General features: G+C 39.8%; 1 protein-coding gene across 3 annotated transcripts in view; it reads right to left on the bottom strand.

The window, feature by feature from the left end:
- ndrg4 (NDRG family member 4) overlaps positions 1-17,614 on the bottom strand; it is a 52,414-nt gene that overhangs the window by 20,943 nt on the left and 13,857 nt on the right. For 2 of the 3 annotated variants that reach the window (XM_087171528.1, XM_087171529.1), the window contains exon 2: positions 6,550-6,640. In XM_087171528.1, coding sequence (XP_087027654.1) covers positions 6,550-6,627 — 78 coding nt within the window. In that variant the 5' untranslated portion in view covers positions 6,628-6,640. Of the gene's footprint in view, positions 1-3,971; positions 4,131-6,549; positions 6,641-17,614 lie in introns of all 3 variants that reach the window. The other variant, XM_023397303.1, reaches the window with a different exon arrangement.

Genomic DNA, 17,614 nt, shown 5'->3' on the forward strand with positions numbered 1-17,614 from the left:
TGACAATTGCTCGTTTTAACATATGCAAACATGTTGTTTTGGGAATTTTTACTTTTTGTTCATCATTAGCCTCATGATAATACATGTGCCTGTTCTCTTCATCATAAGCAATAAAACACATCAATTGTGTTAATTGTGCTAACTATTTTAAACTAAAAACGATTTGGACACTGAGTAAATGAGGTCTATGGTACATAAAATAAAGTATGTATATACTGTATACATATATGTATTATAGTATTGTTAATAAGTTACTTAAGTAGATAAAGTATTTTCCTGAATAATAATTCATATTTTTTTTCAGTGCTTGTCAATAAAGTCAAACACAGGTATAAACCCTTTTCTAACACATTAGGAGGGGTATGCCGGGGGACTCACAAGAGTAAATGAAGGGTATATTGATGAGTAAAAGTGGTGGAGTGTCTCTTTAAAAACATTTTGGAATTTCCAAATACTACAATATTTTCCATTTTCACACATCAGTACCACACACATACCTGTTATAGTGTGTCTCATTCTAGTAAGACAGTTAAGATAATTTACTAAAGTGCATGTGGGAAACTGGGAACAAATCAGCAGTAAAAAAGTGAGGAAGAATGGTGATTTAATACAGGATGAGAGAGAGAGAGAGAGAGAGTGCAGCATCCAGATCCACCCCAAAGCAAATCACCTCAACATTCATTTACGTCTGTGAAGAGAGATGAGCTCGGGCATAAAAAAAACCCCAACATATCTGTCATCAGGTCAGTCTGACGAGGGGGAGTCAGGACTCTTGAGAGCCAGTCTGACTCCGTGACTGACAAAGCAGATTTAAACCATCACAGACACTGACTGATGACGAGCTGGCTTCATGTGACAGCTGTGTCAGTAGCCAGTGAAGCTTTGAACACTTTGAATTTGTTGCCAGACAAAATATTATTTGTCTTGAGTCTTGAAGAAAATAGAGACAGATGACACATTAAAGGAAAAACCTGAAAGATGAGTGCGAGACACAGGATGACAATGCCTCCATCCACAGGACAAGAGGGGTCACTGAATGTTTTGATGACTATGACGATGATATGAATCATATCCTGTGACCTTCACAGTCACCGGATCTCAACTGGACTGAACACCTGGCAGATTTGGGATCAACGTGTTGGACCAGTCATTCTCAAAGTCCTTGAGAGGAATCCTGGGTGTCCCCAGAAAAAAAGAGCAATGATTTATTTTACCTATAATTCCATCCATGTGTAACACAACGACAGAATGAATGACTTTATGGAATAAACATCTAAAAGCAAAAATCCTGTCAGATGGACGAACCTGGGACCTGGGAAACCTGGGGAAATGGTGGTCCGTGGTCTAATTTGTGTCAGTCCATGATGTGAAAAAGTTTGAGAACCACTGTGTAAGACAGCATTCTCCACCACCATCATCAAAACACCCAGTGAGGTCAATATGTTTTGGAAGAATGGTGTTCATCCTCCAGTAGAGTTCACAGACTTGGAGCATCAATGACAAGGTTCTGGAGGAACTTGGTGGAACAACATCTTACTAAGACACTTAATGTTGGTTTTTCCTTTAATTTTTCACCCATCTATGTTTCATCTTCCAGACAAGCTGCTTACTCTCTGAGGAATATGGTCTTGACTCTCCATTTAAGACGAGATGTGCTGAAATAAAACAGGCTACTTATCCACACTTAAATTCATACTGATGGCTGGAATATAACACATGTTTGATAGCTTAATAACACTGGCTCTCATTTGTCTAACCTGTGTTATTTCAGCATCTGCCTTTGTAAAGCTTAGGGCAAAACAGGAACATCTGGACAAAAAAATAAGGACATGCACATGAGGTTAGACACCAGTTAGTTTTCACACTTCTTTCTTGTTAAACATGCACTAGTCCGGTCTTAGTTTGAGTTCATGTGGGAATTTCTTAAGAGATTTCTGAAAGAAAATATGGCAGGATTAAAGATGGATATTGGACATATGAAAAGTCAAAAGGAATAGTGGTGGAAAGGGGAAAAAGAAAGTCATGTTTTTAGTTATTGGCAGTGAAAACCGGAAAAAGAAGGACAGGACTGTCAGACACATCTAAAGAGAGAGAACGACAAAACAACAGGACCTGAAGCTGCCCTATAGAAGAACATAACAACTTTAACTAATATTGAATGAGCCATTAACTTTCCCAATGTGCCACTGTATCATCACCTGCACAGCTGGAGACGTGAGGGGGAGGAAATCCAATAAACTGATTTCTTATCTTAACTGAAAAGGGCAACTTCAGTCCCTGTAGTTTCATGCAAATGGCTCTTTGTTTTCAGAGGGAAAACGTTAGCGGTGGCAGTGTTGTGGTCGGACCAGCAGGTGGCACTCTTTCTTACAACTCCAACCCCTTCACCCCATCATACTGCATGTAGAGGGTGTGCTGCAGCTCAGCTCAGTGAGGAGGGAGTGTGTACTCTGACATCTGGATGAAATGTGTATACATGTTTTCCAAAAGAAAAAAAAAAACCCTTTGGATGAAAGTGTCCCAGTTTATCTTCTTCTATCTCAGAGGGAGGGTCTCTGAGATACAGATTCTCAGTTGAAAGCATCAGAAATTAAAACTTTAAGGTGGTGTGATCTCTGCAGGCTCTGTATTGTGTGTGGCTGCATGCTGACAGCTGTGCTGTGAAGATGTGTTGGATCTAGTCGCTCTCTGCTGGTGCTGTTTGCTGCCATGATGCGTTTGTGGTGCCTTTGATCTCGGAGTCTCTGTGTCTGGAGGCTGGTTTTCGTGAATGTAGATTTTGGCCTAGATTTTTAGGTCTAGATGTAGCAGGATCTCTGTGCTAAAGAGCAGGATTACTGCAGCACTGAACTGAACTCATCAGGTCCAGCAGGAACAGCGGACTGAGTTGATTAAGTCTGAGCCAAGAGATCCTCTGAATGGAGCTGTCTGTAGGGAAAAACCGCTCTACTAGCCTACCAGTAACATAAGTTCATTTCTGGGAAACTGACCGGTAGCATGTGCAACAATACAATAACAATAATCAATAATAGCTCAGCTGATATTTGTAAAGGATGACCTTTTGTGTTTTGTAAACTATACAAAAGTATTGTCCACTACAGTTCTGGTAGATCAGTGGTGACTGATAAATGTTGACCAGTGTGAAATACACTGAAGTACAATTATACTTTACTGACAAGGTTTTTAGCAAAGGAATTTCTATTTTTAGTATATTGCTATTTTTCCTTAAAGGTCCCATATAATGTAAAGGTAGATGCCCATGTGTAGTTTGATTATAGATCAGGTCTAGGTTCTATATTAATACTGTGAAAGTATCAAAGCCTCAGTCCACAGAGAAATGCACACAGCCTGTATTCAGAAACTGAGCCTTAAAACCAGCCGTCAGGACTTCTGGAACTTTGTGATGTCACAACAAAGCAGTCACCGCACTCAGCTACGCCCCAAACCCTGCTATATTTTTATTGGATCACTCAGAAAGAAGAGAGGCTCAGAGCCTCCTCTCTTCTGATTGGCTCACTGACCTGTTGTTACTAGAGCTCCAGAGAGAAGCCTGAGAGAGGAGATGTAAAACTACACTGAGATGGTTTCTGGTTCTTAAAACCACAAATTTATCTTCTTATGGATCAACACTTCAAATAAAACACAGGAGAAGAAGAAAATATGGGACCTTTAAGTAAATGATTAACCTGCTTTACTGTGCAGACCGTGGCTGTTTTCTACTAGCAGGTATCAGCAGTTAACATCAGCCATGTTGATGTGGACAAAACTAAATAAAGATTCTGTGCCAGTCTTCTGTCGAGCTCAGAGGGACTTTCTTGTGATTTTGCATCATGAGTTAGTTCTGTATTATGAAATATCAAGTATCTGAGTTTCCAGTTTTATGATCAGTTAAACTTTCTGAGTTGTTGTTGGTTGTGTTGTTGGATTCAGTGTGCTGGCGGTCGGATGTTTCTGCTGGTTCTGGTAGTTACCGGGAGGACCCCGCTGGTCCGACGGCGGGTCTGGCGGAGCCAGTGCCGTGCGATGACATGCCAGCGGTGAGTGGGGCGACTGGGGGGAGAGGGGTGGTTAAGGGGCGGGGGGCTGGCGGGGCAGGGGAGCCCCCCTGATGCCTCGTCTCCTTTATCCTGCTGTGTTGTGAAACAACAAGCACAACAAGGTGGTTATTGGATAACAACCAGTTCAGCAACATACACATAAAAATGTGACGTAAATTATTCATGACTCATTTTCTGAGGCAATATTCATGGAGGTTTCAGAAACACCCTCAACGCTCTGAACCTTTGAAGCTCCAAACAAGAGACTCCTGGCTTGAGTTCTGCTCCAGCATCACCAAAAAGGTCACCCTTAAGATCCATCACCCTCCTTTCACTGGAAAAGAGGAGCAGGTTGTGGGCAGAGACCTGTTGGATGAGATTACTCTCATGCCTCTCTAAACCCAGGAACATGCTGCATTCATGGGAAACACAGTAAATATAAGCTTCAGAGAAGAAGAGGCTGTACAGCAACTGGTATGTTACTTTCAGGGCCAGAGCTAGGATCTTTTTCATATTTCATTTCCTCAATCATTAAACCCTATTTGAAACTTTTATTTCCCAGTCTTCTCTAAAATGCAATAAATTACTAATTTATTTATTTATTTAGTTGTAATCCAAAAATACTGTGTAAAGCTACTGGAATCAGCTGATAAAAACCACATTAGATGTCTTAGTTTTTAAAGCTAAAACCCCCATATTCCATGAAAATACAGATGACATCATGTTTATTAAGAGCATCCTATGGTGTTTTTCTTGTAAACAAAAGTTATTTTTCCTTCAAGAGACACTGTGTGGATGTATTTACTTCCTCATGCAAAGCTTAGAAGTTAGAAGCCTTCTTCTTTGTTGGCACCTTTACCATCAACAGCCATCTATGGCCAGAAACCATCAGTGGGCTGTACACGGGCACACGCTTCTGTCTTTACCCAACACAAACAAAACAGGGGCAACAACATTAAACTATCTTAATATTTACTTTTGTTTTCACAGAAAAACCTGAAGCATTGCCAAGAAAAACAAATATTGTATATTACAGATTATATATATATATATGTATATATATATATAAAATAATGGATGATTTTTATTATTTGGACACATGTGGACAATTCAAATGCATCACTATCAGTTTATTTCTTGTTTTAAGTGCTGAGTGTTAACTCCTGATATTTTGACATCTTGAAATTAAATCAATCAAAGAAGAAGAACCATCAGGACATGTTTGTTGTGTCCATATGAAGTGAATGCAGCGTTAGTCTGACATGACTCGCTGTGAGTCAGAGCAGAGTTTTACCAGTGTTTTGTGCCAGGAGGTAATCACTCAGTAACCGCTCTTAAAGGTCACTAACGCACTGTTGCACAACACCAGAGCTGCAGACTTTAAATGAGCTGGGAGAGAGAGAGAGAGAGAGAGAGAGAGAGAGAGCGAGAAAGAGAGAGAGAGAGGCAGGAGATAAAAACTGCAAATGTGTCTGAGCTGAAATCACCATTTCAACACAACAATGACATGAGCAGCACAAACACGGAGCTGGGCTGATGGAGGCAGCTGTTCATGGCCTTGATTCGTTATAAGCAGCGGGTCATAACGAATGGGCCTAATGACCTTGAGCTAGATCAATAGCAGAATTAGTCTTTCATATTGATGCACAGGCTGCTTCTAATAAGCTAAACCTGACCTACTGTAACTCCTGGGAGCGCAGTTTCATTTCTGACACACTGGCCAAGTGAGTCATGGCTAACAGGTTTAGTCAGAAACAAGAGGCTGGTCAGAAGCAGAAGAGTACTCCAGACTTGTTTACAACCGGCTCAATATGTTGTTTTCATGCGTGTCTGGACAGTAATGATTTTGTTGCCTGTCGTTTGCTTTCCACTGCAATAAAAACAGCCTTGTCACAACTGGCCTTTTCTGATCTACTTTTTTTTTTTGCTGTTCTATTCACACACAGCTTGAAAGAATAATAACCAACTCAGTTCACTGAGAACTAAGGAGAAAATGAGTCTTTTTCTCGCCTCTTCAAGTCGCTTTTCAAGTTAATCTGGCAAATCTCCACCGTTTCCATAATTCCTGCAACAAGAGGCTCTCAAACATTCAAGAGCCCCCAATTCAGCCACAACCTGTTGCTTAGGTAATGGAGAAGTGGACTGCAATAAGTGGCCTTTATATAACCACCCACTGACTATTCTCTGCCCCCCTCTGTTTTTGCTCCCCTCTTTGTCTCCCCCCACTCTCTCTCTCTCTCTCTCAGCTTAAGTGACCTTTTATCTTTTCATGCTGTTGTTATCAAATAGTCATGGTTGGATGGCGTTCATTAATTTCCTCCTCCGCTGGTAAACAAGCGCACTGTCTAATTATAAATCATCACTGCTAATGAGCGCAAACATCTCTGTCTTAATACACCAAGAGTTTTCAGAGTGGTTCATCCTGCGCGACACTAATCAGCATGTGAGCACACAGACAGGAGGGTTAATGGCACAGAGAATACACACAGTGAATAAAGCCCAGTAAACTGACCATGTCTGAGTCCACTCCTCTCTGCTCCGGCAGCAGGGGCTTCTCCTCCGTGAACTGCTGCTCCTTAATCCCCGCCATCCTGGACAGCAACCTGCAACGACCGTGGCAACACACACACACACACACACACACACACACACACACACACACACACACAAATCTAAGGTTACACTATCATTTCATCATGCAGAGTGCTCTCTTTTTGTCTGACCTTAAAAAAGCAAAATCATCTGCATTGGCTCCCAGCATGACACATGGTGATGGCATTTCTGTTTCATTTACATGATTTACATGTAATAAAACAGTGACGTTCTTCAATTTCACAAATCCACACTGTGAAATTATGGAAGGGGTCAGTTTGCCGATTGGATGTTGTGTTGAGCTGGAGTAGCTTGAGCAGCAGACAAATGAGGAGCTGATCAGAAACGGAGGAGATGGAATCAAGATGGGAATTTTGCCGCAAAGCCACCCTGCAGTACAAGCCACTGTACAGTACACACCAGAGTTTAATAACAAGTCACTAAAAAATAATTAAACTGGCTGGTGATGCCAAACTAGAGGTCAAATTAAAGGTGCTCTGTGGAGTTTTCCTGTACACAAGCAAAATCCTTGAGGCCTAATACAGCTGCTAAGTGGGAGGGGCTGTTTGTTACAAAAGTGTTTTTTTTTCCCATTCTGTATTGAATTTTTCCTTTAAATGACAACCTCATTGTTACCATACATAGAAACACACCCTATGGCCACTAATTCTAACTAATTGTTTGTTATTGCCTGGCAGACATGTCTAAATACTACAATACCCATGAGCCTTTAATGCTGTTGCCACAGAGAAGAGGCTAGTCAGAGGCAAGAATCAGAGTGGCACCAACTCACTCTCCAGTTAACTCTAAAAATCAGTCTCTGAGAGAAATGAAATCTAAAAAGGAGAGAAGAATCAGAAAGTTTGGTCTGACCGATCCTGGTATTTTTTTTATTATTTTCCCAAAGTAAGTTCAAAGTACAGTTTCTACAAAAACACAGTTAAGTGATGCTCTAGTTTGCAACACAACAAAGACACTGGAGTAGACATGGATGATTACCAACCAAGATTACTCAGTAAAAAGCGGAGCTCGGAAATTCACAGAAAGTTGCTCCCAAAGTAACAACGTACAGTTATACACAAACACGCCAATACACACTGACACATCAACACACACAAAGAGTGAGGTCAGAAGTGTCAGTACAATAACACTGCTGGATGATGACATCGGTCCACCAACACACAAACATGACCACAGACACACAGAGTGGTAAGATTTAGTTTTTTACATTAATTAAGACTCAGTGAAAACTTTTCCTCATTTAACGTGAAGTTGGAGAGATGGATAATGGGAGAATGTGTTGAAATAAAAATTTAAAGACTTTTCCTTAAGCCCCACCACCCTTCGTTGTTGCTATACCTGTCAAGTTTTCCATTTTTGCACTCGTTGCATTAAAATTGCAATGAAAACGGTGAAATTGTGGAAACAGCAAGTCCTTGATTTTAGATTGAAGTAGACAAAAGCAGACTTTTATTGAAATGACAACTGTCAAACCACTAACATTAGCATACGGTGATATAAAAGCATCCTGAACCATTTTACATACTGTGGCAAAATACTGAACAATATGTTATTTGTGAACGCTTTTTGCAAAGGCACATCTAATCCCACAAAAAAATTGAATTAGCTAACAATAGTCTTCTTATCTTTGGGAATAATGCTAAGTTACCACTGTAGATAGTAAGCTAGTTGGCTGGACATGATAACTTGAAGCCCATGTTAAAGCAGATAATCACTGCTTTATCTATTTCTTACAATTGTGCTCTTGTGTTTGGGGTTTTGTAGAGTGAAGAAAAGACACTACCCTCTTTGAATGCTGACCATCGTTCTTACTAGAGCCCCTTGTTAAACATGCAGATAAATCCAAATCTTTCACAGGCTAGCCGTGTGTGGATATAGATGATTTAAAAAAAAATGCTATATGGAGGAGGAGAGTCAATTGCTAGATGATGAAGTCACTAATTGCTATTGTTGGTCATTGTTTTTACTTTAGATAATGCTAATTACCTTGCATTAACATTGGATGCACTAAACTGCTAACATTGAACACAATCTCATAGGAATACAACAGTCTTATACTTTATACTGCTGAATGATAGCCACTACATAGCAAGCATTAGCATTAACAGCTGTTTACTTACCAGTCTTGTTAAGAGCTTCAGTCATCGTTGTGATTACAAGTCAAGAGGTTTTAATATGCCCCCTACTTCTTCAGGGCAACCTGGATGTTACAGTGACTCGGTATCGGAATGTGACGAAACACTCCGACTTGGCTGGAGCTAGCTGGTTAGCATGCTAACTTCAGTAGAAGAAAATAAGTGATAGAAATAGAAGGAAAACAAGAGCATTGGCGATGGTTTCCACCACTGGAGACAGCTCTTAGTGATCAAGTTTGATGTTGAACTCACAAAGTTTCTCCTGGTAAGTAAACAGCTCTTAATGCTAATGTTGACTGTATAGCAGTAGCAAAATTTGCAAACAGCTCTTTTAACTCACTTCCGAGTTAATGTGTTCTAGTTCCAGCTGACAATAATTCAGGTTTTAACTTTAATTTTTTTTTTAATTTCATAATAATAATGAACACCTGCAATGCCTGCAGAGTTTTCCAAATCTTATTGTTTTTAGGAGCAAAAAACAACAAGACACTTCAGAAGGAAATATCCCCAAACATAATATGAATAATGAATAATACCAAAACCATGTCCATGGATGAAACTTGTGAACTGACTCTTAAGGGGCTTCCAACACCTTCCCAGTGGTGTCTACACAACACACAACACCACTCTTTCTCTTTCTTTCTGTCTTGCACCACTTTTACCCTTAAAGGAATAAAGCCCAGATTCTACTTGCGGTCACTCCAAGCAGCCGATGTGTGTACGGTTTGCGTGACTTACAGTGGAAAACCCACCATAATGAAATACAGACCTCATCACAGCTTGGATTTTTAAAGTAAAGCTCCACCTGTCAAAGGTAATATGTGACTTTCACTGGCGACAAGACACAAGGTGACTTTGTGATCACAGGCAAGTGGCCAAAGCCTTTGGGTTCAGATAAGCTGCGTGTCTCAATGGTGCAGATAGCTGAAGAAGACAAAGTACTCAGGTCATTTTCATTTTAAATTTGTGTTAAATGTTAAATTTAAACCTGCATTCATTTTTTCTTTAATATTTTGGCCACATGGGGGTATCGGAACAACATATAATCACTGACATCATCAACTTGTAAAACTATCACATGAAGAATGTGTTGACAAGCAGTTAGCAGCTTACTTATACATTTTACAGACTCAGAGCAAAATGAGTATTTATTTGGATTCGTTGTTGGTCCAATGTTCACTCTCTTTCAGCTCTGTTTTCATCTCCACCCACTCCTAAAGCCCCTCTCAGACAGGAAGTACATACCACTGCTCGCTCCAAGTGATGGCACTTTGTCATTTCAGACATATGTGACTTTACGTTCCTTAAGAGCTCAAATCAATCATAATGACAGATTGATGGAAAGCACTGCGTGATATTTAGCATCAGTCATCATTTATTGATAGCGCTGCCTGTTTTATAAAATCTGACCGTACACAAGCATCGAATGACAGTTCATTAAGTTGGGACGTATGTTTAATTCCTATTTGCTCTCATAATGTTCTGTATGTAAAGCATTTTGCTGGATATTCATTTATTCACCCATGCAGTTGGCATGAATGGACTTTGGAAACATACGGAGAGACTGTTGATCAGATTATTGTTGAAAGAGGATTTTAACCTCTGAACCAAAACAGTAAAGTTTAAAACCAAAACAAAGAGCTGCAAGATGCCTAAAAGCTCTATAGAGCTAAAAGGAAACTGCAAAGCTGGTTGACAGTTTTCTGTGGGTGTGTCACTACAAGAAATTCATTATACATTACCATTAATAGAAAAATTGACTGGAGAAGGGTAAGATGACTGGAAATGGGTTTTGGATTAAAGAGCATTAGCTTATTTCCTCATGTTAAAAGATCATTCCGGTTTTTTACAACTCGGGACTTATTCTCATAGCACTGAGCATTGTACCCACCAAAGTCACTGCTGAGGAGACATTGTTAAGAAGTTGGGTTGGAGGTGGGGCTCTGGAAATGCTGACAGCAGCAGCAGCAGTGGCGACAAGCAGTGACATAGTTTTCAGATGAGGGGTATGCGAAGGCATGCAGCAAAAGAATGAGCGGAGCACTGACAGCTTGAGGACACCGCCATGATTAAATGGGTGTGTTGAATATGTTTTGCACTGAGACGAGTGTGTCATATAAGCGTAGCACTGGAGAGCCACAATTTATTTTATTTTATTTTTCATAATCCACTTGTCACACAACCAGGAGTGAGCTCAACCACTACAAGAAAATAAATTCAAGAAATGCCAGCAGCAACAGCAGCTACTGACTTTTGAAATCAGAGACTTAGCTCTCAGTGGATTTCCTCTAAATCTGTATTAGTTTGAAAACATTTTCTCGGGGACTTCAGAGTTTATGGATCTGTCACCACAAACCTTTATATACAACCCACATAAACTGAGATCCACCTACACAACATGGGTTATATGTCCACACATTGGTTTAGCTAATTAGCTATAAAAAAAAATACTAACTGCAACAATACTCAATCAAATTGACCCTGTTTTGTTATAGTTAGTGAAAAATCCTGGGGTGGAGATGTAGGTACCTTTAGGAATTCATCAGTTAAAGTTAAAAGACAGCTTGAAGCAGCAATAATTTAGTTTCTTGTTGCTGCTGGAAATGGAGTAGATGAGATCAGACTTTCACAGGATGTGAAAAAAGAGGCTAAAAAGCACATTGCACAACAGATGGATGATGATAATTTACTGTGGGTTCATCGCTACAAATGATCCCTTTTACATGATGAACTCTGCTCAAACCTGGCATTAACATTTGTCTCAGGTCATCCTATCACAAGAGGACAGCTCTAAAGTACATCAGTTCACACCTGGTATTAAAAATGTGTCTCCACATACCACTTATGATAGGATCTCAGTACCCTGCTGTATATGCAAATAAACATGTATTCATTGTCAATGTGTTTGTGAGAGAAAGACAGCAAGGAAAGGAGGGGCTGAGTGAGTCATTGCGCTGCCCACAGCTCTACAATCACATTAGGTTTTAGCCATTAGAAATAGTAAAATATTTTTGGTTCATTATCTGGTCTGTGGGATCAGATCTCAAATGTGTTCTCAATGAGTCTTGAGTGCATTCACACCTGAACTTAGAACTGTCCAGTTGTGATCGGATCACCTGAGATGCGTGTTAATACCAGGTCTGAACAGGGCGTATATGAGACATCACTGACTTTAAAAATTACTTGTAGAAGCACAAGTATGTAAAATGGCGACTCAGCAGGTGAGAGAATTAAGGTGTAATTTCCCACCAGGCATTGTGTCTGTTAAATCTCTGCTTGTCTATCAGTTGTTCTTTTTGTTTCTCTGCCTTTCAGATTCATCATCACTGTTTGACAGATTGTCCCTACACTCTCCTTTTCTGTCTCTCAGCATCTCTTCCTCTCGTCTTGCTGTCCTTGACACGTCCCTGACATGTTCCTCCTGCCACTGCAACATACGTCTCTCCTCTAACTCCTCTCTGTCACTTCAGTTATTTCGCTCTCAACTGGTTTTTCACGCCATCTCACCCTCCATCTCTGTATTTTTTTTCCTGTCTTCATTCCACCCCATCTAATCCCCCTCTTTCTCACCATCTCTATTCATTCTGACATGCTTATGTAAGACAGCTGGTTGTGAAATCAATTACCATTGCATTACCCGGCTATATTTGGCATCATGACGCCACTGCTGCTGGTGGAAAGATACCAGTGCCTCGTCTGAATTAATGCTTCATCTCGTGTGTAACTTTGTACCAACTGTAGCTACGGTGAAGTTTGTGTTGTTTCTTTGATAAAAGATGTTGATACATGTGGTTAGAAATCATGTGTGTGTATGCCATGTGGGCATTTATATCGGGTCTGTTGATCATTTGGTTTGTTCTAAACTTTGGTCTGCAGCAAGATCCCTCAACAATCACTGATCAAATTGTAATTAAATTTGGTAAAAGCACTCATGGTCCCCAAAGGCTGCTTCCATTTGAAATTTGCTATTGTCAGGGTCCACATATAATGATTCCTAAAGGTTTCGTCAAACACCAAGATCAGGTCAAAATATTCAACTGTAAAATCAAAATCTAATGAGCAGATGAAAATAACTGAACACAGCCTTGCTCCTCAGAGGATGAACCTTTCCTCTAGCACCACCTAGAGGACAAGCGTGACATTTTTTACCCCTGCTATCGGCTCCAAGAATAATAAAATGATCATTATGCTGTTGGTTCTGTTCAAACTTTTGGTTTTGCAGTGTACAGTGAACAGTGCCAGTTGTAGGGTCTGCCAGCATACTCTAGGTTTTAAAAGAGTACCGCACTGACTTAGCACTGCACTGCTGTAACATTCAATCAATCAGCCCCACTTAGTATCAAATTTGTGCCATCTGCTTTCATTACAACAGGCTTTGGGCATGCATATTGTTTCCCCCACACTCGACACACTTGACATTGGAAGCACGTTACAGTCCCTACATAGCAGCCTCTAGAGCACAACTGAAAACACCATTTTAAAACTAATCTATCCAGCCACTGACCTTAAATTTTAAAACTAATGATAGCTAAGAACAGCATCTAAAGATTTTATTGTGTTGTGTGTTAATCCAGAATTACTCAGTGCCACTAAAGCCTTTTTTCTGAAGGGTGTTTTTACATACTGTAGTTGTGTACAGACTTAATAAAGTCTTGTAATGTGACATACAGTACATTTGTACACTGTAAATTCAAACTTCCTGGGATGTTAAACTTGGTAGTCCATTTTCTCGAGATCAGGAAAATGCAATGCGCTCAATTTGGGACAACAGCGTTCTTGTTAACATCAGGTCAGCTGGGCTCAGGTGACTACACTTCAACATAACTGTATACCTGTTATGCTCAGTGTAACAAGTGCTAATTAATATCAGAAAGCACACTGGTGGGTGGAATTTCCTGCAGCCTTTAACAATAAGATTTCTGGTAAATTTTGTATAATGTCCATTTCCATATAGTCATCGTATACTCACCACTTTGCTGCCCCATGTTTAACAGAAATATTTTTTATACTCAGTTAATTCCAGTAAATGTGATGACACAATAACAGGTACTATTGCAAAAATGATAACGTACTGACTGTCCTCCACCATCACTGTTGCCACAAAGGTAATTTTACATCAGTCAACTATAACTGCCTACACAATCAAATGTTAGAGTGACTTTATGAATATATTAGTTTCATTATGTTGAGAATATTATGCAGCAATCAGCCAAACATCTAGCTAAGTAGTACAGCTAAGAGTATTAGATAGCATGGATGTAGGTTGTAGGGAGCGTGGCATTAAGCAGTATAGGCAGATGAACACAATTAGTTTGTCTGTTGAATAATTTAATTTACTTACTTGTGCCTGAGGAAAAGTTGTAGTGCATGGAAGAAATGAATGAATGAATGAAATGAAATGAATGAAAGGATGTTCTGCTGCGTTTTCAGCTTTACTAGTTAACGATAGCTAGGTAGAAAAAATAATCTAATTCACTGTGGTGCACAATGGCTCCCGGCGGCTACAGAGAATGTTTAAGGTGGAATGTTTTCTTGCTCAATGTACCTTGATTGTCAATATGACAACTTTGACCATTGCATTTATTTTTATTGGCTCTCTTGCCTGATGTACGCTTTTGTGATGATTGAATCTTCAGGCGCTTTAAAAAATTATATGAATTTCACCTGGATTATGCAAACTGCAAATATTATATTTCCTTTTGACACTCCTTCTCAAAAAAGTGTTGTTTCGGTGCCTCCAGCAACAATACACCAGTCGGTGAAGTGGGCCCAGGCCCAGACCACACATGCTGGAGGCTCTCATGTACACCCTGAATGACAGGCTCACAGAGAGGGCTGGTAGACAGACTGACACTACACGGCCAGTGAAAACTTGATGGACTTTTTTGATGGTCCACCAGCCCATCCATGTGGTGGCCAACCAGGATTTGTCCTGGTGTTCCCCATGGCCTCTAAGTGAAGGGTTTTGTTGTACGTAGGTGATGCATGTGGTAGGTCTGAGGTCGGATGAATATCAAAGATATAACTTAATGTTAGCTAGTTAAATCTACCTTCCTCTCTCTTCTCTTTCTTTTTCTCTTTTTCCTCTCCCTCTCACCTTAGTCAGGTGTCGCCACATGTCTCCACTTTATATGTCGTCATATGTTGTTATATTTACTATACATGATTGTGTTGGTACATTTTGTTTCTAGTGGATATTCACATTTTTTCCTCATCCTTTTTGTTCCACTTTATCTCCTCCTCCTCATCGCCATCTCGTTTCCTTCAGCCTTGTTTTGTATCTGACAAACAGCTCTGCCAGTAAAGCCATTGAGTTGAACAGTGAGGCATGTGGCCATCACAGTGCACTCTCCACGGTGGAGGACCTGACTTCAAAGGCTCTCCTTATCCCTCGACCAACGGTGGTCAAGCAGCCAAAGTGTCAGTGGGTGAGAAACTATTTACAGATCTGTTTTCTAAGTCTCCTCTTTCACCAAGGAACACTCTCCCCATCCCCTCTAAAAAAAAAAAAAGGAGAATGGGGTTTTGTCAGGCTTGGAGAAAAAACACTTTGCTTTTACAGCAGTTTGTTGAGGAGAACAAAATGGACCTGTCCTCGTTTCGTTTCTCTCCCTCCTTCGCTCCTTTTTTTCTTTCTTTTTAGATCTGCCCGGACAGCGTTGCTATGACAACCCAGCTTAGTCCCATCGGGTCTGGCTCACCTTCTCCTCACGGCTTGTTTTACATTACAAATTTGTTTTCCCACCATCTTATAAGAACATATTTGTCCAAATCATACATCTTCCATGTTATCATGTTGTTGTTTCATTTGGTTCTTATTGTCGGGTTTTCAACAAAGTATATTTTCTTTTCTTTGTACCTCACTTTTAATTTCACACTGGGTTATTCATAAGCAGTAAAAGCAGAGCTGAACCACATTTTGCATTGTCATTATATTAACTCATAGAAGAAGCACTGCTGTTCTCCTTTCTCTGCTCTCCTGCTTTAAATTACACATAATGTCCTCCTTTGTGCTCCATTCACAAGTACATCTAGCCAAATTACACATCTCACAGTTACACCATAGTAATCTTTTGTCTTCACCGTTGCCTTTGATTATTACTATGATCTTGTGTGCATGACAACATAAAGGTAGGCACATTAGGTCTAAACAATGATCCCTACATCAAAAATAACCTATGATCTCATTCAGCCTTGTGCTTGAGTGGAGAACATGTCATCACTGTGTGATACAGTTAAGTGCGACAAAACAAAGGCAAAGAGCAAACCTGATTAAACCTGCTGAAGCAAATAATTATTATATTCTCCATTTTCATCTCCTCATGGTCATTTAACAAAGTGGAGTGATGTTTTTCTCCTGGTTATCATGAATCACTGACCATATGATGACATGCCGAAGTACGTAATAACTATTTTCCACATTTCATTACATGTGCTATTGTTGGATCAACCGAAATTAGCTAATGACTGTCAATAGTAAAGGAGAAATTCAGATTTCACTGTCTCTAAATTTCATTTTGTTTCTGCATTACATTGTGTTTTTTTTTGTATCAACATATTATACACAATGCCTTCAAGTTTGCTCATCCAGTTTATTATAATTTTATTATTATTTATTATTATATTTACCTGACACAAATTCAAAACGTTAAGTCGATTAGAAAACACAATGCAAACAATGAGTAGTTGAGGAACTCTAGTAAATATTAAATATTAATAAAGGAGTTTTAAATCTATGTAGTATATATAAAAGTGCTGGTGCACATCATGGCAATGAGTAGACTATAGACACATGACATACAGTGGCACAGAGAAAATTGAGGTATTGTGTTAATGAACTGCAAATGACAACATATGAAAAATATTTTCAGTTGTTCTGGAGTAAATAAAGTCTGTGTAGTGTACTGTGTACTGAGTGTTTGGGAAATCAAGCTAAAAGTAGTTTGGAGTAAATTATATTTAAAGCTACATAACTTGATTTTCTTTTGTTTGCCACCAGGGGGCAGCATCACAAGCTGAAACACAACCCTGACATATTATCACCTTATAAAGTTGATATGGTTAAAATGTTAGCAAACAGCTGCCACTTACACATCCTGCAGACTCAAAGCAACATTAGCATTCATTTGTGGTCATGCTTCTGGGCATCTGATGAAGGCGTTTTCACAGCTGCGCTTTTTAGTCTGGTTAAACCGAACTCTGGTTCCGTTTCTCCCTCGGTACAATCTGTTTGTGTAGGTGTGACAGCAGTAATCGCACTCGGGTGCAGACCAAAACAATCTCTCTGAGACTCTTTTGAGGAGTTGGTCTTGGTCTGTGTCCAAACAAACTCTGGAGTGGTTCGTTTTTGGTGTGAAAGAGTTCTGAACTCGATCCGACACCACTAGCAGGTGAACTCACAAATTTGAGCTCGACGGTTCCTGTAACCTTCTTCCTGTGTTTACTTTCCTGCTCTAGCCAGACAATCTGACCAACAAGAGGAGAGAACTTTATCACTTAGTTTGTAATGATGCATTTACTGGTCTTTATTTTTCACTCACCAAGGGGAAAATGATACAAGTTTACAAACTCATCAACTGAATTGGACCACCGCAAACCAACTTTAAGAGTGAAAACACCCTAAGTTAAATATTCGCTCCGTTATTAACTGTATTAGTGTCCACTTTTCTAATGTTCTGAAAGATGTTGAACTGCTCCATGGAGTTGAGGGGAAACTGCAAAGTTGGTTTACAGTTGTCTGTGGGTTTGTCACTACAAATGACCCCATTCACATTACATTAACTTTATCAAAATATTGATTAGAGCAGAGGAAAAGCTCATGCAGGCATA

The sequence above is a fragment of the Seriola lalandi genome, unplaced genomic scaffold (genome assembly GCF_002814215.2).
Source record: "Seriola lalandi dorsalis isolate HSWRI2012SDOR001 ecotype SW California unplaced genomic scaffold, Sedor1 jcf7180002055008, whole genome shotgun sequence".
Classification (NCBI taxonomy): Eukaryota; Metazoa; Chordata; class Actinopteri; order Carangiformes; family Carangidae; genus Seriola; species Seriola lalandi.